Source organism: Bufo gargarizans, chromosome 1 (genome assembly GCF_014858855.1).
Source record: "Bufo gargarizans isolate SCDJY-AF-19 chromosome 1, ASM1485885v1, whole genome shotgun sequence".
NCBI classification, from domain to species: domain Eukaryota; kingdom Metazoa; phylum Chordata; class Amphibia; order Anura; family Bufonidae; genus Bufo; species Bufo gargarizans.
Window position 1 is genome coordinate 755,544,510 of NC_058080.1, and position 23,438 is coordinate 755,567,947.

Below are 23,438 nucleotides of genomic sequence, written 5' to 3' on the forward strand. Positions count from 1 at the left end.
AGCAGAGTTGTATCCAGTCTAGACAATGCTCTGTGAGCTCAACAGCCCGGACTCCAGACTGATAGATTGTAACAAACTAGTACAGTTGTATCCAGTCTAGACAATGCTCTGTGAGCTAAACAGCCCGGACTCCAGACTGATACATTGTAACAAACCAGCACAGTTGTATCCAGTCTAGACAATGCTCTGTGAGCTAAACAGCCGGGACTCCAGACTGATACATTGTAACAAACTAGCAGAGATGTATCCAGTCTAGACAATGCTCTGTGAGCTAAACAGTCCGGACTCCAGACTGATACATTGTAACAAACTAGCACAGTTGTATCCAGTCTAGACAATGCTCTGTGAGCTAAACAGCCGGACTCCAGACTGATACATTGTAACAAACTAGCACAGTTGTATCCAGTCTAGACAATGCTCTGTGAGTCAAAACCATCTGCAGCAGCTTCAAAGATTTATGTACTGGTTTGTTACAATGTACCGGGCTGTTTAGCTCACAGAGCATTGTCTACACTGGATACAATTGTCTCGGCTGAGAGCAGGACCGGCTATGGGCAGGATTACTGTCTCTGAATGGAAACTAGAGTGGCCTCGTTCACTGACAGCGATTTGAAAATAGTGGAGTTGAAACACAATAGTCTATTAGAAAGCTGTAGAACTTTTCATTTATACAGAGATAAAGCTTAATTGTCAGCCAGAAAACCCCTTTAATGTTTGTGTCTTGTACATTATATAAATATCAAATACCCAAAAGGCGGCCCAGGGCCTATCTAGATTCTGAAGATTTAATAGCTGAAAGCTATACGAGTCCTGTTTATGGTCTATTAATAGAAAGCTTAACTTTTGTTCTTACAGTTAAAAAATACCTTTTAAAAGAGTTAAAAACATCAACTTTACTCACGAACCAAAGTGTTTCCAATCGGGAGTATGACGTTAATTCCCCTTCATGACCTACACTGAGACACACGTATACAGTATATCAAGTAATACCCAAATGAGAGAGGTTGATATTTCTAACTCTTTTGAGGGTCATCTTGCACATTGTCTCGTGTGCGATGCGTGAAATGTCTAGGTGCAGTAATGTCAATGTCTTCATAGGTGACTCCGTTCTCTGTGATCTGTGTGTTCCCTAGATGCCAGTTGTAATTGTCACCCTGCTTCTACCTCTTTATCTAGATAAATCCAACGCGTGCGTCTGTAGAGAAGCCCGGACCTGTAAAACCGACGGCATCAGCATTTGTGTCCTAGTGAATGGCAAGAAGCAAACCCTGAGTGAATGTGACGCCGGGATCCTGAAATGCCAAGGGGAAGAGGTGTCGGTTGTCAGCACAAATCCCTGTGATGTCTAGAGGAATCGGAGCATTGTCCGCCCCTGTCAGCTGCTCCATGCCAGAAAATGTCATGGAATCGTTCTGTGTCTTCTTTCTTCTTGTTTTATATCAGCTAAAATAATTAAAACCCGTTCTGTACCATGCTTTTTCTTTGTCATTTCAACTGAAATAACTTTCTGAAAATCAATAGTATAAGCGAAGATAGGAAACTTTGTAATATAAGTAATTACAGAAAATCACTTCTCTCTCCCTCCAACCGACTACTGCACTGATGGGCACATCATTTATGGGTACAGAATTAATCCGCACGGGGCCTAACTAGAGCATGCTGGATCCAAGTCACAGAGAGGACAAATGGGGTGATTATAGGTGCAACTGCTCCTCGTCTCATCCCTGCAGTAGAATAAAGTACCACCCTAATTGCGACAATAAGAGAGTACATAACCTCCCACATTTGTTAGAGGGATGATAACATGAATACAAGTTTATTTTTCCCCCTCCCTGAGATCAATGGAGGTTGTACAGGAAAGAAAAGATGGGGTCATAACTTGAAGAGAAGCTCCTGCATCCTTCCTTCCTCTGGGGATCACTAGAGGCTTTACAAGGAGGAGAGATGACAGTGACAGGGGGTGATAAAATTAAGAAAAGTTCCTGTATCCCTCCTTTTTCTGGGGTCAATGGTGGCTATATACAGGTAATAATAACAGTTTAAAGAGGTGATAACATGAATAAAATTTCCCGTATCCCAGATTTTTCTGGGGTTACTAGAGCTGTACAGACAGTGACAGGGTAATACCTTGAAGAAAAGTTCCTGCTTCCTCTGAGGTCATTGTGACAGTGAATGGGGGTGATAACATGAAGAAAAGTTCCTGTATGCCTCATTTTCTTGGTCACTGGAGGCTGTACAGGTGTACTACTGACAGTGATGGGGGGGGGGGGGAGGTGATAACATGAAGAAAAGTTCCTGTATCCCTCATTTTCTTGGTCACTGGAGGCTGTACAGGTGTACTACTGACAGTGACGGGGGGGGGGGGGGGGGGGGAGGATAATATGAAGAAAAGTTCCCGTATCCCTCATTTTCTTGGTCATTAGAGGCTGTACAGGTGTACTACTGACAGTGACGGGGGGGGGGGGATAATATGAAGAAAAGTTCCTGTATCCCTCATTTTTCTTGGTCACTGGAGGCTGTACAGGTGTACTACTGACAGTGACGGGGGGGGGGGGGGGATAATATGAAGAAAAGTTCCTGTATCCCTCATTTTCTTTGTCACTAAAGGCTGTACAGGTGTACTACTGACAGTGATGGGGAAGGGGGGGTGATAACATGAAGAAAAGTTCCTGTATCCCTCATGTTCTTGCTCACTGGAGGCTGTACAGGTGTACTACTGACAGTGATGGGGAAGGGGGGGGGTGATAACATGAAGAAAAGTTTCTGTATCCCTCATTTTTCTTGGTCACTAGAGGCTGTACAGGTGTACTACTGACAGTGACGGGGGACAGGATAATATGAAGAAAAGTTCCTGTATCCCTCATTTTTCTTGGTCACTGGAGGCTGTACAGGTGTACTACTGACAGTGACGGGGGGGGGGGGGGATAATATGAAGAAAAGTTCCTGTATCCCTCATTTTCTTTGTCACTAGAGGCTGTACAGGTGTACTACTGACAGTGACGGGGGGGGGGGGTGATAACATGAAGAAAAGTTTCTGTATCCCTCATTTTCTTGGTCACTAGAGGCTGTACAGGTGTACTACTGACAGTGACGGGGGCGGGGGATAATATGAAGAAAAGTTCCTGTATCCCTCATTTTCTTGGTCACTGGAGGCTGTACAGGTGTACTACTGACAGTGACGGGGGGGGGGGGGGGGGGAGGTGATAACATGAAGAAAAGTTCCTGTATCCCTCATTTTTCTTGGTCACTGGAGGCTGTACAGGTGTACTACTGACAGTGACGGGGGGGGGGGGGGGGTTGATAACATGAAGAAAAGTTCCTGTATCCCTAATTTTCTTGGTCACTAGAGGCTGTACAGGTGTACTACTGACAGTGACGGGGGGGGGGGGGGAGGTGATAACATGAAGAAAAGTTCCTGTATCCCTCATTTTCTTGGTCACTGGAGGCTGTACAGGTGTACTACTGACAGTGATGGGGAAGGGGGGGGGGGTGATAACATGAAGAAAAGTTTCTGTATCCCTCATTTTTCTTGGTCACTAGAGGCTGTACAGGTGTACTACTGACAGTGACGGGGGACAGGATAATATGAAGAAAAGTTCCTGTATCCCTCATTTTTCTTGGTCACTGGAGGCTGTACAGGTGTACTACTGACAGTGACGGGGGGGGGGATAATATGAAGAAAAGTTCCTGTATCCCTCATTTTCTTTGTCACTAGAGGCTGTACAGGTGTACTACTGACAGTGACGGGGGGGGGGGGGGTGATAACATGAAGAAAAGTTTCTGTATCCCTCATTTTCTTGGTCACTAGAGGCTGTACAGGTGTACTACTGACAGTGACGGGGGCGGGGGATAATATGAAGAAAAGTTCCTGTATCCCTCATTTTCTTGGTCACTGGAGGCTGTACAGGTGTACTACTGACAGTGACGGGGGGGGGGGGGGGGTTGATAACATGAAGAAAAGTTCCTGTATCCCTAATTTTCTTGGTCACTAGAGGCTGTACAGGTGTACTACTGACAGTGACGGGGGGGGGAGGTGATAACATGAAGAAAAGTTCCTGTATCCCTCATTTTCTTGGTCACTGGAGGCTGTACAGGTGTACTACTGACAGTGACGGGGGGGGGGGGGGGGGTTGATAACATGAAGAAAAGTTCCTGTATCCCTAATTTTCTTGGTCACTAGAGGCTGTACAGGTGTACTACTGACAGTGACGGGGGGGGGGATAATATGGAGAAAAGTTCTTGTATTCCTCATTTTTCTGCAGTCACTAGAGACTGTATAGGTGTAATAATGATAGTCATAGGAGGTGATAGCATGAAGAAAACTTTCTGTGTCCCTCCTTTTTCTGAGGTCACTAGAAGCTGAACAGGCAAAGAGATGACGGGGGTGATAACATGAAGAAACGTTCTTGTATCCTGCTTCCTCAGGGGAGAGTTGACAGTGACGGGCTGTGATCCCTCTTTCTGCTCTCATCTACAGCCTCCATCTCCTCCTCTACGCAGACACAGAACCAGGCAGTAAAACTTTTCCAAGTTCCTATGACCCAGATTTTAGTTGGGGCTTCTATGAATTAGATCTATCATAACATCAGACCTATGTAAATCGGAGAATATTGATGATCATGAGAATCCTTGTCCATCTAACTATGCATTTTTATTTTTATGACTGTACATATGGGACATATATGGGGGGGGGGGGGTTACTCGGCACACGGGCCATCATGCAATATCTCAGCCTTCAGCTTAGTGCACTTTGTGGCTCCCAGTCCGCAGAGGTTCACAGTTCTCTGTCTCCCAGAAGATCCGGTCTTGATGCAAAAGAGTTGCTCGTTGTTCTTTGGGCACTGATATGGGAGAAGGCAAGAACACTGAGACCCTGTGAAGAACGGGGAAAATGAAGTGTTAATCTGTGAAAGCCAATGATTGCAGCCAAGAAAGTTATCAAAACTGAGGGGCACCTATAGGCACACTGGGCACCTGCCTATAGGCAGCATGTTTAATGAATGTGTGTAGATGGCAGCTGCCATGTCTGCCAACCCTGAAACTAAACCATATCACTCTGTATAATACCTGTGCATCGCTCCCAGTCGTAGCAGAAGTCATATCCACACTGCTCCCTCTTGGTGCTCCTTGCCGACAGAGATTTTCGGTCTCGTGCCCAGTTTACGTTGGCGTCTTTGCAGGTGCCGTTATTTAAGAAATTAAGCCGTTTCAATCCCTGGCATTGCTCAGCAAAGAAATTGCACTGAGACACAGTGACTAAGTCATCAATGTCTTCGTCATAAGCGCAGATATCTTCCGTGTCATGCCTAAAAGAGGATGGAAATCTCAGTCAGGAACTAAATGCATACTATGCAACATAAGGTGACCGGCCTGGGGCACTAGACTCCTTACCCACAATCCTCCTCAGATGACATGCAGACACACTGAGAACCCACTTGCTTTTCTCCCGGGCCGCAGTTCCCTTGAGAGGCCTTTTGTTGTACTGAACAAAGGAGAACGTAATAGACATGAATTAAGATCATGCTGACAATTCCCGCTGTGTTAGGGGAAGAGAGAGCTGCTGCATTTACTGACTGGTCCCAGATCAGTTCACTTGGTTGCTGTAAAATCTTCATACTGTGTGTGATTAGTCCCCAAACATTATTACATTAAGGTGAACCTCTTACTCATAAGATATTGTCCCAGGGCAGGGCCCACCAGAATATTGGACTCACCCCCCCTCCCCCCCAGGGGGAGGGTCTTTTTTTGGATTATTTCACAAATAACCTATTAGGAGATTAAATGTCTTTAAGGGCTATTATCAAAAAGCTCCCCAGACATACAGTTTTACTGTTTAACTGTAAAATGGACCACAGATTTTTCTTGCAGGCCAAAATGCACCTACTAAGTCTCCATAACAGTTACTGTCCGCCATGATGTTTTTATATCTTCTCTAAAAAATATCAAGGTATATCTGTGTAGGAGGCTCTGTTTTTCTGACTTGATAAATGATGTAATTCTGGCTCCCTGGAGTCACCACCAGGGGGAGCTTGCGGCATACAAAGAGCATAGAACACAGTGGGAGCTGTATAATTCTGCATGTAAGTGAGCTCCCCTTAGTGGTGGCTGTAGGAAATGCAGTTGAGAGCAGTCCGCCTTCACCATAGCCCCGATGCAGTCAGGTGCCACGTTTGCTAGACGCCTTATTCTGCACATGACTAGCTTGCCCTAATGATGCATACAGCTCTGTGTATATGACCTCATTTATGAATTTTTGACACTATAAACAATGTAAGAACCTTTTACGCAGGTGAGATCTCCCCGAATCGGTGGGCTCCACTCATAATCACTTCCGCACGTGTAGCGCTCTCCCCCGGTGACTGTAAATCCGGACCGACAACTTAACTGGATCACTTCCCCGACTTTATAGACTGACTTAAAGCGATAAATGGTGACGTCATCGGTTGCTGAAGGTCTGGGGCACGTTGACCCTGAGATGGAAATACAGAAATGTATATACAGTGAGAGTATATGGCGACCTTGTATCGAGCTGATGTGTGGGACCTTCCTTAGTGCCCCTGACATTTCCATCTATGGCTACTGATCCGACTGCTGTGATCCTTGCTGATCAGACTGAACATTTCAGTGACTTGTACTTTACACTGCACCATCGCTCCATTAGGGGACAGCTTTGATCACAGACGCCAACATGCCCGATCACAGGCTCAGGCTCTACCCATGCCTATTGTTACGAGCAGTGGGTGTGGAGCCACTGTACCAACCAACCGGTTTGGCCTAGGGCTAACTCAAATTGGAGGTTATCCTGGCAGTCCCCCAATATTCACTCTTTAGCCCCTATACAGGGATCTGGACTTTGCTGCGTGAAAGCTACCAGGTCTTGAGATAGTCCTGGTGTGGTTGGCGGCTGACCCATAGGGGTCAGAGACACCAGTCCAAAGCACCAATAGATCAGACAATACGCATAATCTGGAGACGGGCCAAGGTCAGGGCAGGCTGTGTACTAGCATATTCGTGAGAGGAGTCCGAGGTCAAGAGAGGCGGCAGTAGGGAAGTCCAAGAAACAGAATAATGTCAGACCAGGTGGCGAGAAGTCAGAGTCGGTAGTCAGGCTGAAGTGTGGTACACCGTTAGTCAGACAGGGAATACACCTTTGCTGGTTACTAAAGACCAGCAAACCTAAAGCTCAGGCACCCTCCCACTTGAAAAAGTACCCAAAAAACTCTGGGACATCCAGCCATAGGCTTCTTAAAGGGCCAGTGCGTGCATTCCAATTCTTCCCCAGCCTATTGCTGACCATCCTATGGTGTTTTAGGCATAATCCCCAGTGAGAGGGTTCCTGAGCTTTAGGTTTCCTAGTCTTTAGTAACCAGCAAAGGTGTATTCCCTGTCTGACTACCCATGTACCGTGCTCCAGCCTGACTGTCGACTCTGATTTCTAGCTGCCTGTCATCCCAGGTTACAAGAGGCCTACAGGAGAGCACACAGACTGCAGCCTGGAAGAGGAACAGTGGGGCTTCTATGCCGATCTATGTGTCTCCATGGTAACAGACTACAAACAAGCCCTGTGTAGTCTGATCCAGCAGTCACACTTCCTGCCTTTCTTCTTCCTAACATACATTTGGCATTCTCCTGTTCATTTTTAGAAAATACATGCGCACACAGAAAGAAATAGTGCATGCTGCATAATTTAAAGACCCCTGTGCGATATGGAAACCATCATAAAGCAGGTTATGCACTCCAAGGCTATGTTCATGAATTGATGTGTTCATAGAATTCATGCAATTGGTGTCACTAGAAACGCTTCAATATGTGACAATTAGAGATGAGCGAAGTTTTCAAAAATTGAATCCGGACGCTTCGCCGAATTTTCCCCAAAAAATTTGATTCAATTCAAATGAAATTTTTGATGAAGAGTGTTAAAAACAGCTATTTCCAGACTGCAGAGAGCCTGCATATTGGTGTAGAACACTGTGCCTTGCAGTAACACGCATAGGGAGTCTGCTGTGGGAGTGAAACAATACTGTGAGTCCGTATAACATGCAGATGACAGGCGTCGCTCTTAGGCCTATTTTTACACGGGCGAGTTTTCCTCACTGATTTCGGACCCATTCATTTCTATGGGGCTGTGCACATGAGCGGTGATTTTCACACATCACTTGTGCGTTGTGCGAAAATAGCAGCATGCTCTATACTGTGCGCTTTTCATAGAAGCTAATGGGCCTGCGTGAAAATCGCAAGCATCCGCAAGCAAGTGCGGATGCGGTGCGATTTTAACGCATGGTTGCTAGGTGACGATCGGGCTGAACAAACAAGTGGATGAGGTGAGTTTAATTTATTTATTTATTTTTAACCCCTCCATCTCTAATTTACTATTAAGAATGCTATTGGTTTCCACTATGACCATGATATAAGGGAAAATAATAAAATCTACACAACACCTAACCTGGGTACCAAACATGCCGATTTTTCTCATGCGTGTGCAAAACGCATTACAATGTTTTGCACTCGCGCGGAAAAATCATGCATTTTCCCACGACGCACCCGCATCCTATCCGGCCCTCACACGCAGGGCCGGTGCTACCATAAGGCAGACCAAGCGGCTGCCTTAGGGCGCACCCTGGGAGAGGGCGGAAAAATGTGACATTGAGGGGGAGAAATGTGACATGGAGGGCTGATGTGACAAGGGGGTGATTTGACATGGAGGGGGAGAAATGTGACATGGGGGTCTGATGGCTTACATGGGGGGGCTGATGGATGGGGGCTGGTGGCTGACATGGGGGGCTAATGGCTGACATGGTGGCATGATGTCTAACATGGGGGCTGATGTCTGACATAGGGGTCTGATTGGGGCTGTAAATTGAGGTCTGATTAACATTGGGGGTCTGATTGCTGGTCTGACCTGAGGTGTAATTGAAAATATATTTTTCTTATTATCCTCCTCTAAAACCTAGGTGCGTCTTAGAGGGCGAAAAATACGGTCCTCAAACCAGCCATTGTCTAAAGCAGAGGGAAGATACCAGGACCACACAGAGGAGAAGCCAGCTGCTGCAGACGGGACCAGGGCCAGGTGAGCTGTGAGGGGATAGGGGGGCGCCAAAATGTAGCTTCGCTTGTGTTGGCAAAAATCCTTGCACCGGCCCTGCTCACACGCGACGCCCGTGTGAAAGAGGCCTTAGAATCACTGCACACTTCAGTTATTAGGGCAGTCACTGGGCCAAAACTGACCAAATAACTCAAGTGTGAACTCAGCCTTACAGGTCAATGTTCGCGCCAGGTATAAAGAACCGTGCAGAGGCCCAAGATCCTACTATGGCGTGAAAGAGCGCACTCCTTCTACACCGTCATCTGATTCCACATAGATGTCTACAGAACCTGTTCACCCCAAAATCAGTAGTATCTACTGATTCACCCCAATTCGACAAACAGAACCTGTTTCACCCCAATTCAACAAATAAGGATTAACAGATTGAATTATATATAAAAACACAGTGAACGCCCCAAATTCTGTAGTATTAAGCCACAATTAAGTAATAATCGAATTAAGGATTACAAGAATGACTTATGTATAAAACAGTGGCGACTCTAGGATCAATATATAGGGGGGGCACAGAAGATACACAGTCAAAAATGGGGGGGCACTAATAATTTTCACCAGCTAATCATACTACTGAAAAATACTAAAGCAGCCGCTTCCCCTGCAGCTACGCCCCTGATGCCGGGGTAATATAATTAAGGGGTATCAGGGTACATTGGGTATAATATAACTGAGGAGGGCTATCAGACATTATAAAGAGGTAATACAGCTTACATTACCCCTGTATTACGTCCCTGATAGGATAGCACTCCTCAGTTAGGTTACCCCTGTATAATGCACCCTGATACCCCTTAGTTATATTATATAACTAAGGGATATCAGGGTACATTACACAGGGGTAATATAACTGAGGAGGGCTATCATGGGACATTATACAGGAGTAATGTAAGCTATATTGCAACCGTATAATGCCTGATAGGCCTCCTGAGTTATATCACCCCTGTATAATAATGTACCCTGATACCCCTTAGTTATATTATATAACTAAGGGATATCAGGGTACATTACGCAGGGGTAATATAACTGAGGGGTATCAGGGTACATTATACAAGGGTAATATAACTGAGGAGGGCTATCATGGGACATTATACAGAGGTAATGTAAGCTATATTACCACCGTATAATGCCCGATAGGCCTCCTGAGTTATATTACCCATGTATAAAACGTACCCTGATACCCCTTAGTTATATAACCCCGCTGAGATCATATAACTAAGAGGTATCCTGGTACATAATTATACAAGGGTAATATAAGTTACTCAGGAGGCCTGTCAGGCATTATACGGTGGTAATATAAGTTATATTACCCCCTGTATAATGTACCCCGATACCCCTTGGTTATATTACCCCCATGTATAATGTACCCTGATTACCCTCAGTTATATAACTGAGGGGTATCAGTCAGGGGACATTATGGGTTATATTATAACTAAGGGGTATCAGGGTACATTATACAGGGGTAATATAACTAAGTTATAGGGGTAACCATATCATCAAGGACAGGTTGAGGAGGGGCTGGGCGCAAACCAAGCAGGAGGGAGGGCAGGCCATGAGGCGAGGTAGTGGGGGTATAGGGGTACATTTTTTTAAAAACTTTTTAGCAGGAGCAGAGAGAACTCAGAGTCAGAACATGAAGGCAAGGCAAGGCACTCACTGGCAGGCGGCATATTACCCTTGTATAATGTACTACCAATTATACCCTAAGTTATAGGGGTAACCATATCATCAGGGATAGGTTGAGGAGGGTCTGGGCGCAAACCAAGTAGATGGGAGGGCAGGCCATGAGGCGAGGTAGTGGGGGTATAGGGGTACATTTTTTAAAACTTTTTAGCAGGAGCAGAGAGAACGCAGAACATGAAGGGAAGGCAAGGTACTCACTGGCAGGCGGCAGCAATTTGCAAAGTCCGTTTGCGCGGGCGGGCAGGCACGCAGCAGCGCAGCTTTACGTGTTGACGACCGTGACGTCAAGTCGTCAACTCGTCTCTGCGGCTGCCACACTCCCAGCCTGCGCCCTGCACGCTCTGCCTCCGCGAGTCCGCTGGGTCCAAACGCCGCCCCCACCACGGCACCACCCCATCTGTCATGTGACTCCACTCCATAGCCGACGGACTGGCACTGACTGTATGTTACGTATCTGTGTGTGTTCTCTTCTCTGTCAGTGTGTGTACTTTTAGTGCGGGCGGCCGGCGCAGCAAGCAGCGATTAGCGCTAGAGTCAGCGATATTCAGCGAATCAGCGGGGGGGGGGGGGGCACCCGGGGGGGCAAGGAATGACCTGGGGGGGGCAATTGCCCCCCCTTGCCCCCCTGTAGCGACGCCACTGGTATAAAAGAATGCAAACAACCTAAAATCTGTAGTAATAGGTTGCTTTTAGTAATCCCAATTAGTGCAGCAAGGTGTAATAGTAATCGCTCTTATTACCAGTGGCGTATCTATCATGAGGCAAACAAGGCATTTGCCTAGGGCGGCACTTTCCAATGGGGCGGCAAAATGCCTTGTTTGCCCCTTGTCCCATCAGTTTTATATGCCGCCGGTATATTCAGAAGATCCGATGGTATATTCTAACCCCCAGGCGCTCCCATGGTGACGGGGACGCTTGCCTGGGCGTTAGAATATACAGGGCCACGCCGCTCACAGGAGAACATTTAAAAACGAATCAGTAACTTTAACTTTATTCATTGGTGATCTCTTTACTGGATACCTTACTCCGTCACAGCTCCGGTAACAGCAGGCAGTGCGGGTGGGCGGTGCTCACTCACTGACGTCACGCGCCTGCGCCGCCTAGTGGGAGGAGCAGGCGTGTGACGTCAGTGAGTGAGCGCCGCCCGCCCGCACTGCCTGCTGTTACCGGAGCTAAGACAGAGTAAGGTATCCAGTAAAGAGATCACCAATGAATAAAGTTAAAGTTACTGATTAGTTTATAAATGTTCTCCTGTGAGCGTCGGGGGGGGGGGGGGGGGGGGGGTGTTCTGTTGATGGCACTGTTTAGGGGAGGGGGATCTGTGGATGGCACTGTTTAGGGGAGGGGGATCTGTGGATGGCACTGTTTAGGGGAGGGGGATCTGTGGATGGCACTGTTTAGGGGAGGGGGATCTGTGGATGGCACTGTTTAGGGGAGGGGGATCTGTGGATGGCACTGTTTAGGGGTGGGGGATCTGTGGATGGCACTGTTTAGGGAAGGGGGATCTGTGGATGCCACTATTTAGGGGAGGGGGATCTGTGGATGGCACTATTTAGGGGAGGGGGATCTGTGGATGGCACTATTTAGGGAAGGAAGATCTGTAGATGGCACTGTTTAGGGGAGGGGGATCTGTTGATGGCACTATTTAGGGGAGGGGGATCTGTGGATGGCACTGTTTAGGGGAGGGGATCTGTTGATGGCACTGTTTAGGGGAGGGGAATCTGTGGATGGCACTGTTTAGGGGAGGGGGATCTGTGGATGGCACTGTTTAGGGGAGGGGGATCTGTGGATGGCACTGTTTAGGGGGGATCTGTGGATGGCACTGTTATGGGGAGGGGGATCTGTGGATGGCACTGTTATGGGGAGGGGGATCTGTGGATGGCACTGTTATGGGGAGAGGATCTGTGGATAGCACTATTTAGGGGGGGATCTGTGGATGGCACTGTTATGGGGAGGGGGATCTGTGGATGGCACTGTTTAGGGGGGATATGTGGATAGCACTGTTATGGGGAGGGGGATCTGTGGATGGCACTGTTTAGGGGGGATATGGGGATAGCACTGTTATGGGGAGGGGGATCTGTGGATGGCACTGTTTAGGGGGGATATGTGGATAGCTCTGTTATGGGGAGGGAGATCTGTGGATGGCACTATTTAGGGGAGATGGATCTGTGGATGGCACTGTTTAGGGGAGGGGGATCTGTGGATGGCACTGTTTAGGGGAGGGGGATCTGTGGATGGCAGTGTTTAGGGGAGGGGGATCTGTGGATGGCACTGTTTAGGGGAGGTGGCTCTGTGGATGGCACTGTTTAGGGGAGGGGGATCTGTGGATGGCACTGTTTAGGGGAGGGGGATCTGTGGATGGCACTGTTTAGGGGAGGGGGATCCATGGATGGCACTGTTTAGGGGAGGGGGATCCGTGGATGGCACTGTTTAGGGGAGGGGGATCTGTGGATGGCACATAGGAAGGGGTGGGGTTTAGAGAGAAAGGGGTTTGGCCTTGACAGGAAGGGGTGGGTCAAATTTATATTAGGAGGGTGCCAGAGTTTAGTCTCGCCTAGGGCAGCACAAAACCAAGATACACCACTGCCTATTACCCCGGCTTTACTCTCTCCTATTGGTCCCTGCTCTCTCCCTATAGTGTAGCTGATGCCTCCCTATTATATCCCTACACAATGATCTTTCCCTGAACTGCTCAATAGTAATATTTTGTGAATAAAGTATTTATTGTCACGTCTCTCCCTGCAGTACGTTCACTGGAAAATGGCAGAGACCGGGCATGAGGAGACTTTTTAGGGTTGTGACTAGGGTTGCCACGTTTCCCAACAAAAAATGCCTGCCAAGTTAAGCCACACCCAGAGGGTGTGTGGTTGTGGGGGGCATGGCCTAACACAAGGTGGCCCCCAATAGCAACATTAATGCCCCCATTAGTGCTACCCAGAATTAATAATGACCCCATTAGTGCCTCCCAGCATTAATAATACCCCCATTACTGCACCCCAATAATATTAATGCCCCATTAACAGCCCCCATAATTAATACTGCTGCCATTAGTGCCTCCAGAAATATTAATGTCCCCAGTAATAGTTATGCCCCCATTAGTGCACCCCAGAAATAATGCCCCCTGTTAGTGCACCCCAGTAAGAGTAATGGCCCCATTAGTGCCCCCCAGTAAAAATAATGCCCCCATTAGTGCCCCTCAGTAAGAGTAATGGCCCCATTAGTGCTCCCCAGTAAAAATAATGCCCCCATTAGTGCCCCCCAGTAAGAGTGATGCCCCCATAAGTGCCCCCCAGTAAGAGTAATGACCCCATTAGTGCTCCCCCAGAATTAATAGTGCCCCCACTGGTGCCCCCCAGTAAGAGTAATGCCCTCTTTAGTGCCTCCTAGTAAGAGTAATGCCCCCATTAGTGCCCCCAGTAAGAATAATGCCCCCATTAGTGCACCCCAGAATTAATAGTGCCCCCACTGGTGCACCCCAGTAAGAGTAATGCCCCCATTAGTGCCCCCCCAATAAGAGCAATGCCCCCATTACTGCCCCCAGTAAGAATAATGCTCCCATTAGTGCCCCCCAGTAAGAGTAATGCCCCCATTAGTGCACCCCTTCTCTGCAAAAAAAATAAAAATAAAGCACTCACCTCCTCCATTTGCTCGCGCTGCTGACTGGGAGCTCAGGACAGGATCTGCGCTCCAGCGTGATGACGTCTCGCAGGTCCTGTCCTGCAGTCAGCAGTGAGCGTTCCCCCGTGGCACGATGGAAAATGGAAAAAAAAAATTGTTTTTTTATTAACACAAGTGTGGGGAGGGTTAAAGGCTGGACTAATGAACGCTCCACAATGGAATTAATATTGGCGGTAGAAAAAAATTATCGTTACCAGGGGGCCACTTATTTACCGGTCTTGCCGGTGAGATACCAGCCAGGTGGCAACCCTACTCTTTCCCCGTACTGTCAGCTGGGTTTGCACAATTTTACTTGCAATCCAGATAATATATTGTGACAATGAACTGTACCATATGACAAACTGGGCTCTGCTACATAATCTATCACACATGCCCACTGACTGCACACAAGGCAGGTTGGACTCTTCTACCTGCTGCCTGCATGTTCTGCTTATAGCCCGATCTGTCTGCTGTGGTGTCCTCCATGCTCCATCTCCTCCTGCACACTAGAAATCCATCACTTGACGCTGCTCTAAGAAGGTGACTTATTAACCGGTGAGCATATAAACAGGAGGAATCTCATAAACCCGCCGCCACATTTCCATATAAACGAGTCCAGTAAATTACAAGCCCACTTACTGATGCACTCCACAGGCTCTTGCTTCCACGTTCCATCAGGAAGACATCTCAGGAACTGAAACCCAGAAAGTTCATAACCAGAGAAGCAGATGATTTCGACCTCCTCGGCCACAGAATACCAGGTCTTCTCATTCTAAGCAGAGGAAGCGGAAAACGTCACTTACATGATATCTAATAATATCTGATAACAACATGGAAGACAATCCGCACATTGCAATTATACGGCCAGATAGGAACATCTCCCCTATCTTCATGCTGTCCCATCATGAGATTCACAGCGCATGATGTCTGAGGTCATCTTATATGTCACTAATGTCATATCTATTTATCTATCTATGTGTCTATCTATCTCATATCTTATTCAAATCAGCTTTATTGGCAGGACTAAATACATAATAGCATTGCCAAAGTAAGAGAGAAACAATTGGGTAGGTTTGGGGGATGTGGACACATCCATGATGGGGGTATAAGTCCATGGTATATCAGGCTCCTCTCAGTCTATGGCAGGCACTGACATATTATGTTGCTATGGTCGCTGTGTTCTCTTCTTCCACCAGCAGTATTGAGAGTCTCTCTTCCTTCTCCATGGAGGTGAATCCTGGGCAGAGATCAGACAGCCTCCTGAAGTGAGTCTCCCTCACTGCTGAGTAATATCAGGCTCCTCTCAGTCAATGGCAGGCACTGCTATGGTCGTTGTGTTCTCCCCTTCCCCCAGCAGTATCGATAGTGTCTATTCCTCCTCCATGGAGGTGAAGTCTGGGAAGAGACCAGACAGTCTCCTGAAGTGAGTGTCCCTCACTGCTGAGTGTTTGAGGCACCGCAGCAGAAAATGAGCCTCATCCTCCACAAACTCCTGGTCACACTGCTGGGACATTCTGCTCTCTCTCGGCATGTACCTCTGTCAGTAGTGCTGTCCGGATTCAATGAGCAGGCTGTGGGCGTTTAGTCTGTACCGACTCAGGATCTGTTGGTCTCTGGGGTTGGAGAGTTTCTCCAGATATGGAGCCAGTTTGTACTCTCTCTGCAGTATCTAGTAGATGGTCAGCTTTTGTGATGTTCTTATGTTGTTCCTCCAGACACTGATATACTCCTCTATGCCCTTGTGTATTGTCTTCTGGATTTCCACCTTTGTCAGGTTGGTTTTGGGTGACTTGTTGCGGGCTGCTTTGTTTTTCTGAGGCTTCTTAGTGCAGCAAGGCTTTGTGATGGTAGGAGCTGGGACTGCTGCTATGTAGATGGGCTCTGAATGATAGCGCCCTCTTCTGGATAGCAATGTATAATGGGAATGTGCCCAGCTCTGCTCAACAGGCTCTGTTAGAGGTGCTCCCATGGATCTGGAGGAGGTGTTTGCAGAATTCTAGGTGGAATATTTTTGTTGGCCCAGAGTCCCACTTTGACCAGTCTAGTTATGTGTCTGGGCCCCAGACTTCGCTGTCACACAGAAGGGTTGGGGCGATGATGCTGTCTAAGATTATAAACCAGATGGTCACTGGTGCCTTGAGATGATACAGACGCCTTCTGATGGCATAGAAGGTTTTGCACGCCTCTTTCAGTGTGTCTATGGCTTGCTTAAAGCTCCCTGACAGGCTCATTTCTAGTCCCAGGTAGGTGTAGCTGTCAGTTTCTGAAAATGGACAGTTGTTTGGCAGGAAGGGAAGATGCCCGGCTGCTTTCTGGTTTCTTTTCTGGAACACCATGATGTTGGTTTTCTTTGGCTTGATGGGCAATGCCCATGTGATGCTGAATTTCTCTAGAATTTCTAGGTTATTTTGGAGACCTTTCTCAGTTGGTGGTAATAGCAGAAGATCATCTGCATAAAGCAGAAATTGCACCTCGGTAAGGCTGCATCCCCAGTCTGACTCCTCGGCTCTGCCAGAAATAAGCCGCTCTCCTCCCATTTACCTTCACGCTGTGATGACACTGTATGTTTTTCATCCTATTCCACTTTTGAGAAGTTTTTGGAATAGGCCCGGGTACCACACGGAGTCAAAGGCCTTCTTAAAGTTCACAAAGCAGGCATAGATCTTTCTTGGCTTGGCTTCTGCTGAGGACGTTATGCTGGGTGAGGAAGCTGAGGATTCTCTTATTCAGGATACTGCTGAGGAGTTTCGCCAGGTTGCTGCTGACAAATATCCCTCTATAGTTGGCCGGGTCGTACCTGTCTCCACTTTTGTGTATGGGGTGATGATGCCCTGGTTCCAGCTCTGGGGGAAGTAGCCGGCACTCAGCACAACATTGTAGAGTTTTACTATTGCGGCCTGGATACCTGGCGGGCTGTATTTGATCATTTCTAGGAGGATCCCATCTGGGCCGCTGACTTTTTTTACTCTTTATCGCTGAGATCCTCTCTGTTATCTCCTGCAGTGTGATCGATGTGTCTAGAGGGTTTGGGAAATCTTTAATTTTTTTACTCCATATCCGTCAGCTTTGCCGTGATCTCTTTTTGTTCTGGGCTTCGGTCCTCCCTCGAGATGTCTTTATAAAGGTCCTTGAAGTACTGGAGCCAGATGTTGCCATTTTGGATGTGGAGATTGGTGTTCTTACTGGTTTTGTCCATGTGCTTCCATAGTTCTCAGAAGAAGTTGTTCTGGAGAGCGTCTTGGATTTGGAGGAGCTTAGTTGAGATGTTGCTTTGTTTTTTCTTTCTGAGGATGGTTTTGTATTGACATTGTGTGGTGTAGTAGGCTTCCCTCAGACTAGGGTTGTTTGGGTCTCAGTGTCTCCTATTTGAGGCTGTTCTTAGCTCCTTCCTTATATCTTTACACTCCCAGTCAAACCAACTGTTGGGTTGCTGCTTTCTTGGCCTCTTGTTACATCTTTTGAACTTGGAAATTTCAACCATAGTGTAAAGTATATTGTTGAACTCCTTTACTACAAGATTTACTCCTTCTGGGTTCAGCTCACACACTTTATTATGGAAGCTATGGAGTATCTCATGGATCTCTGTGCTGTTTATGGTCTCCATTTACTTCTGGGCTGACATCTTGGACCATTTAAGAGATGGAGGTAGGTTATGAGGCTGTTCTACTGTGGTGTTTGTGTAGTTGGTTTGCTTGTGGATTGAATGTATAGGAGCAGTTGGTTGTGGTCTGACAGGTGTGTTTGTGGGGTGACTACTATGATTCCACCAAAATTTGTGGGGTCCATATCTGTGATGGTGTAGTCTACCACAATGCTGCCTACAGGGGATTTTAGGGTATGTCTACCAAGAGAGTCTCCCTTGGTACGGCCATTGAGAATATGAATTCCGATGCTTTGATATAAGTTCAGCATTTTTCGGACACTTTTGTTATCTGTGCCGTTGTAACGCCCCAGAGTGCCATTACCACTTCTGCACCTCACTACTATCTCCTATGGTTAACTTAGTGTCATCCTGTGTATTTATTCCAAGTCCTATATAAAGTGCATTTCCTATTTTGCAACTGTTTATGTTCATGTGTAATATGCCTGATTCACCAGCAGGTGGCAGCAAACAAGGCAGCGCTACAGTCTCATAGAATGGAGCTGTCTATTCAATTTAAATTCGATTTCTTCATCCCCTTCATCAACATTCCCCCCTTTTCATTGCTTCGGAGCCAACGCCTAGGGTCCAGCGTATCCAGGTAGGAGCACCGTGACACGTGCACCAACAATAAGGCCATCCTACACCACTCTGGCATTCCTACACCTGGGTACCATCCACAGTATCACTAAAAAGGGGCCCTGTGCCCTTGTTGCCTCACTGCAAATGACGTCATGAAAACAAGTACTTTTTTCCTCTTAGAGGGCCCGGGGGGGGGGGGGGGGGGGGGCGCCCGTTGCACCGTTAATAGCTGTTCCTCTCTGTGTACACTATGCTGTCACAGTCAGTGTCTGCTCCGAATATATAGACGTTTCCATCAGTGGTCAGGTAGTCTCTCTCCCTCCCTGTTCTTGCATTGAGCTCTCCAAATCTATCTATCTATCTATCCATCTATCCATTCATCCATCGATCGATCCATCCATCCATATTTATCTCAGATCAATCAATCTAATATCTTTCTACAATATCTAACCTATTTATCTATATATCTATCTGTCTGTCTGTCCATCCTTCCATCACTTGTCTCAGAATGGGGAGGCACTTATGTAGTAAAACACAATGATATAATAAAGTTACACTAGACATAACTCCTCAGCCTTCTCCTAATTCATGTCCCACAACCCTGAACTACAAGTCTATATCACCAGATACAGCAGAAGACGCGTCTGATACATGTTATGTCTTTTAGGAATATTGCCTGATAAATTTATAGGTCTCTAAAAAAAAGAGTAATGGTTTATTCTGTTTATTTCTTGACTAATAAAAACGAGAAGAAGTTGGAAATAAAAACAAGAAAGAAATCATGTGAAGCAGTGCTTGTGTCTGGTCATGACACCGAAAAGTATCTGAACAATCCTCCCAGAGCTCCACCACCGCTGGTCCCACCCCACAGTATAGAGACAAGGGCTTACCGCGAGTAGTCCATGTTCTGGGGGCTCAGGTTTGGGACATCCACTGTCAGGATCGGGATGTTTCTGATCCACTTCTTTCTTGTCTTCATTGTCGTTAATACAGAGCGCTCCTCTAAAAAATACAGATATATAGAGATAGATGAGAAATATGGATATTAAATATATAGACAGATATTAGATAGATAGATAGATAGATATGAGATAGATAGATAGATAGATAGATAGATATGAGGTACATAGATAGATATGGGATAGATAGATAGATATGAGGTACATAGATAGATATGGGATAGATAGATAGATAGATATGAGATAGCTAGAACATAGATAGATATTTGATGGATTGATATATAATATAATATATATATGAGATAGATACAAATTAGACACATAGACATTTGATACTTTGTAAGATAGATAGATATGGGATACTCTATCTAGATACCTAGTTATTTCATCTCTCTATCTCTTAGCTGATAACATTCAGTTTTGCTGTAGGCTGTAAAATGAGATGTCAGTGGGTTATTGGTCTGCGTGTTGTGCTGACATCTACTGGCCACTGCAGGAACTGTAATATTTTGTCATTTGCTTTCACATGGAGAGAAGCAAATAAATAAATAAATAAATAAATGCTTCCAAAGAATGCTTGTTTAGTTCAAAGGTGAACACATTTAATAACTTTCTGTTCACGTCTGGAGCAGAGACACCAGAGAACACTGGAAATGAGCCAAGGAGCGAGGAAACCGAAGTAATGTGCGCATTCTTCATTCTTCGTCTACCCGCTGTCCCGTCTCTGCAGGCCTCTGCGCTCGGTGTCTGCCTCTCACTTATTCATGGGCGTTAGTAATGTTCTCGGCTCCACATCCCTCAGACATGTCAAGTTTTAAGCTTTGAAAACATTTCACGTCTCCTGGCGAGGGAACCTGGTTGAGGTATGGAGATCAATATCCAGGCCAGCTTGATTATATTGTAAAAAAATATACTTAATCACCAGTCCGCAAAAAACTGCTGCAGGTCCGTGGAGTGTTGTGGGGTAGATTACACTTTCAAGAAATGTACATAAAAAGTCCGGACCGCGCGTGTCATAAATATAAGGTATAAAACAGTTTTTTTTCTCTTCCTCCCTTCAAAAAGTTACCAAGGTCTGCAGATCTCCTACTGATGGATATCCTGCAACTTACAAAGAAAAACAATAGGGTAGATCCGTATGTTTGTACTTCCCTGTGATGCACAGATTGTACTTACAAGGCACTCCACCAATATCAAGCGTATCACAGATTTCCTCTGCAATCTAGTTGGTTCTCCGCAGGGAAGGTGCACGGTCACACGCTGTTACACAGGGTTCAACCACGGACTTGATTACAGCATACGCCTGGTGAGTCTGCTGGGGTTCCCAACTTCCCAGGTTTCGCTCCTTGCCCATGACGAAGCTCAAGGAGCGAAACCTGGGTCGGGCAAGGAGAAAAGAGGCTGGGATTTTTATGCGATTTTAAAGTGCATGTTTAAAATTTTGAACCTAAAGAAGTTGGGAACCCCAGCAGACTCACCAGGCGTATGCTGTAATCAAGTCCGTGGTTGAACCCTGTGTAACAGCGTGTGACCGTGCACCTTCCCTGCGGAGAACCAACTAGATTGCAGAGGAAATCTGTGATACGCTTGATATTGGTGGAGTGCCTTGTAAGTACAATCTGTGCATCACAGGGAAGTACAAACATACGGATCTACCCTATTGTTTTTCTTTGTAAGTTGCAGGATATCCATCAGTAGGAGATCTGCAGACCTTGGTAACTTTTTGAAGGGAGGAAGAGAAAAAAAACTGTTTTATACCTTATATTTATGACACGTGCGGTCCGGACTTTTTATGTACACAGCTTGATTATATGATGGTCCCATCTAAGTCTCTCTCTAGATATACCATGAAATCTTGCCAAATGAACAAATGATTACAAACTCTCAATATTTCTCTGCAACTGTGGGGTGCAGTCCTAGACCGGATGGCCGGTCTGTCTTAGTAATGTGGCGGGAGTCCGAAGCAATCAAACCCAAACCATGTGCAGTAAAGCCTACAGCAACATGTGCAGATTACCTTTACTGCCTCTATCTAAGCACGGTCCCTTATGGTCCTCAACCACCTGCACAAATTTTATGCTTCTGCCACAAACCAGTGGGTGTGAACCCACTGTGCCACATGTCTTACCTCCTCTAAGGCGTTGTCTAAGTGAACCACCGGTTCTTCACATTACCTCTGATGGTGGGGATAGACTTTGTCAAGGGGGACACCAGGTGACTAACTTTAGGAGGATTTGCACACGAGGCAGCTGGTCCAGGCGGACCAGAGGGTACCAGTGCAAAGTACCAGAGGTATGGATGTAGTCAGCAGGGCGAGTCGTAACCAGGAGCAACAGTGCAGGACTGAAGGATGAGGCAGAGGCAAAGTCAAACAGGCAATGGGTCAGGGCAGGTAATCTGGGTCAGCAAGAGGAGAGTCGAGGTAGAGCAGGTAAAGGTCACACAGGTAGCGGAGTCGAGAAACACAAGCACAGGTAACAGCAACCTTTGCAGGATACAAGGAACTTTGACGCTCAGGCACCTGGGAAGGGGGCTGGACCACTTATATAGGTGCAGGAGGGCTCGGACATCGGCGGTCAGCAACTGCTGTTTCAGCTTCTTTCCCTAGGGATATGGCTCTTAGCAAACTTGCTTTTCTGGCAGCTCTCGCTCACAGAGGGTGGACTCTCTCTGGAGAAGAATGTTCCTGCTGTTCCTTATCTGGCTTACACACCTATTAGCAGCATGTAAGATGACTTGCCAGGAACTCCTAACTAGCCAGAGGAGAAGGTGACCAGTCCACTGCCCAGCAACTATTACTAAGCACTGTCAGTTAACTATTTCCTCACCCATACATAGCCTTCTGGAATACAGAGTGTATATTAAGCTACATTAGCCGTTTACAGCACTAAATGTGCACAGTTGTCATCTCAGTAAACACTGCAACAATTTTTTTAAGTGAACCAAAGCATTAACCCTTTTGCAGTGGATCTGTAGGTCATTGCAAATCCCCGACTAATACTCCAAAAAACTGCTGTTTACAGAAAGAATGGCAGTATAAGACAGAGCAAACAACATTCCGTAGATACCTGATGATGTGTTATCCCGGCAGTGACCTGGGAACATTGTAGCTTTGTTACTCACCTCTCCTGGATCCAGACCCGTTTGCTCCCTTCCTCTGGCAGGCTCTGTCTCTTTTTCTACACCGTGGGTTGCCACTGTCTGCACTGATAACATCATTCCAACGGGTTATCTGAACCTAGTTTGGCTGGTGGGATGCCAACCTCTGCCCAGATCTTCATCCAAGTGCAGCTTCTCTGCTACATCAACTCTGCTACATCAGTCTCCAGTTAACTCTGCTACAATCTGCTATAGTTCTGCCATACCAGTTTCCAGTTTTCCTCATCCCCTGCCACCACCGCCCCATAGCAGGTGCCCGTTCTGCCTCCATGTATATATGAAATGTATAATATTATGCACATCTGATTGACCTACTTGTCTTCAAAAAGAGCGACGTAGCAATAGTCCTCCTCCATCTGCGGACCCTCACATGGTTTGCCCCCATTACGAGGGGTAGGGTTGTTACACTGCCTCGTTCTCTTCTTATTTGAGAAGGCGTCACATGAGCTCCAGGCTGACCAACAGCTCCAAGACCCGTCAACCACAACTAGAGGAGGTAAGACAACAATGGGTTAACTAAGGTCAAACTCATTGGTGGAGGACCACAGGTGTCCGGGGACTGGCCACTAAAAAGAATCCTAATATTAATTTGTATAGCAGTATTATATTACAGCATTATTTCCGCACTGTATGATGATATTAAATGTGCACTGTATGTTGGTTTTAT

At 46.5% G+C, this 23,438-nt stretch overlaps 2 protein-coding genes across 3 annotated transcripts in view; one reads left to right on the forward strand and one right to left on the reverse strand.

Annotated features, from left to right (window-relative positions):
• C7 (complement C7) overlaps positions 1 to 1,474 on the forward strand; it is a 55,344-nt gene extending 53,870 nt beyond the window's left edge. Inside the window, exon 18 of the mRNA XM_044276699.1 lies at positions 1,177 to 1,474. Coding sequence (XP_044132634.1) covers positions 1,177 to 1,349 — 173 coding nt within the window. The 3' untranslated portion in view covers positions 1,350 to 1,474. The remainder of the gene's footprint in view (positions 1 to 1,176) is intronic.
• Positions 1,475 to 4,229: 2,755 nt separating this feature from the next.
• Positions 4,230 to 23,438, reverse strand: part of C6 (complement C6) — a 43,482-nt gene continuing 24,273 nt past the window's right edge. For both annotated transcript variants that reach the window (XM_044276700.1, XM_044276701.1), the window contains 7 exons: positions 23,087 to 23,258; positions 19,544 to 19,655; positions 15,071 to 15,203; positions 6,279 to 6,470; positions 5,392 to 5,482; positions 5,068 to 5,306; positions 4,230 to 4,873 (listed from right to left, as the gene is read on the reverse strand). In XM_044276700.1, coding sequence (XP_044132635.1) covers positions 4,698 to 4,873; positions 5,068 to 5,306; positions 5,392 to 5,482; positions 6,279 to 6,470; positions 15,071 to 15,203; positions 19,544 to 19,655; positions 23,087 to 23,258 — 1,115 coding nt within the window. In that variant the 3' untranslated portion in view covers positions 4,230 to 4,697. The remainder of the gene's footprint in view (positions 4,874 to 5,067; positions 5,307 to 5,391; positions 5,483 to 6,278; positions 6,471 to 15,070; positions 15,204 to 19,543; positions 19,656 to 23,086; positions 23,259 to 23,438) is intronic.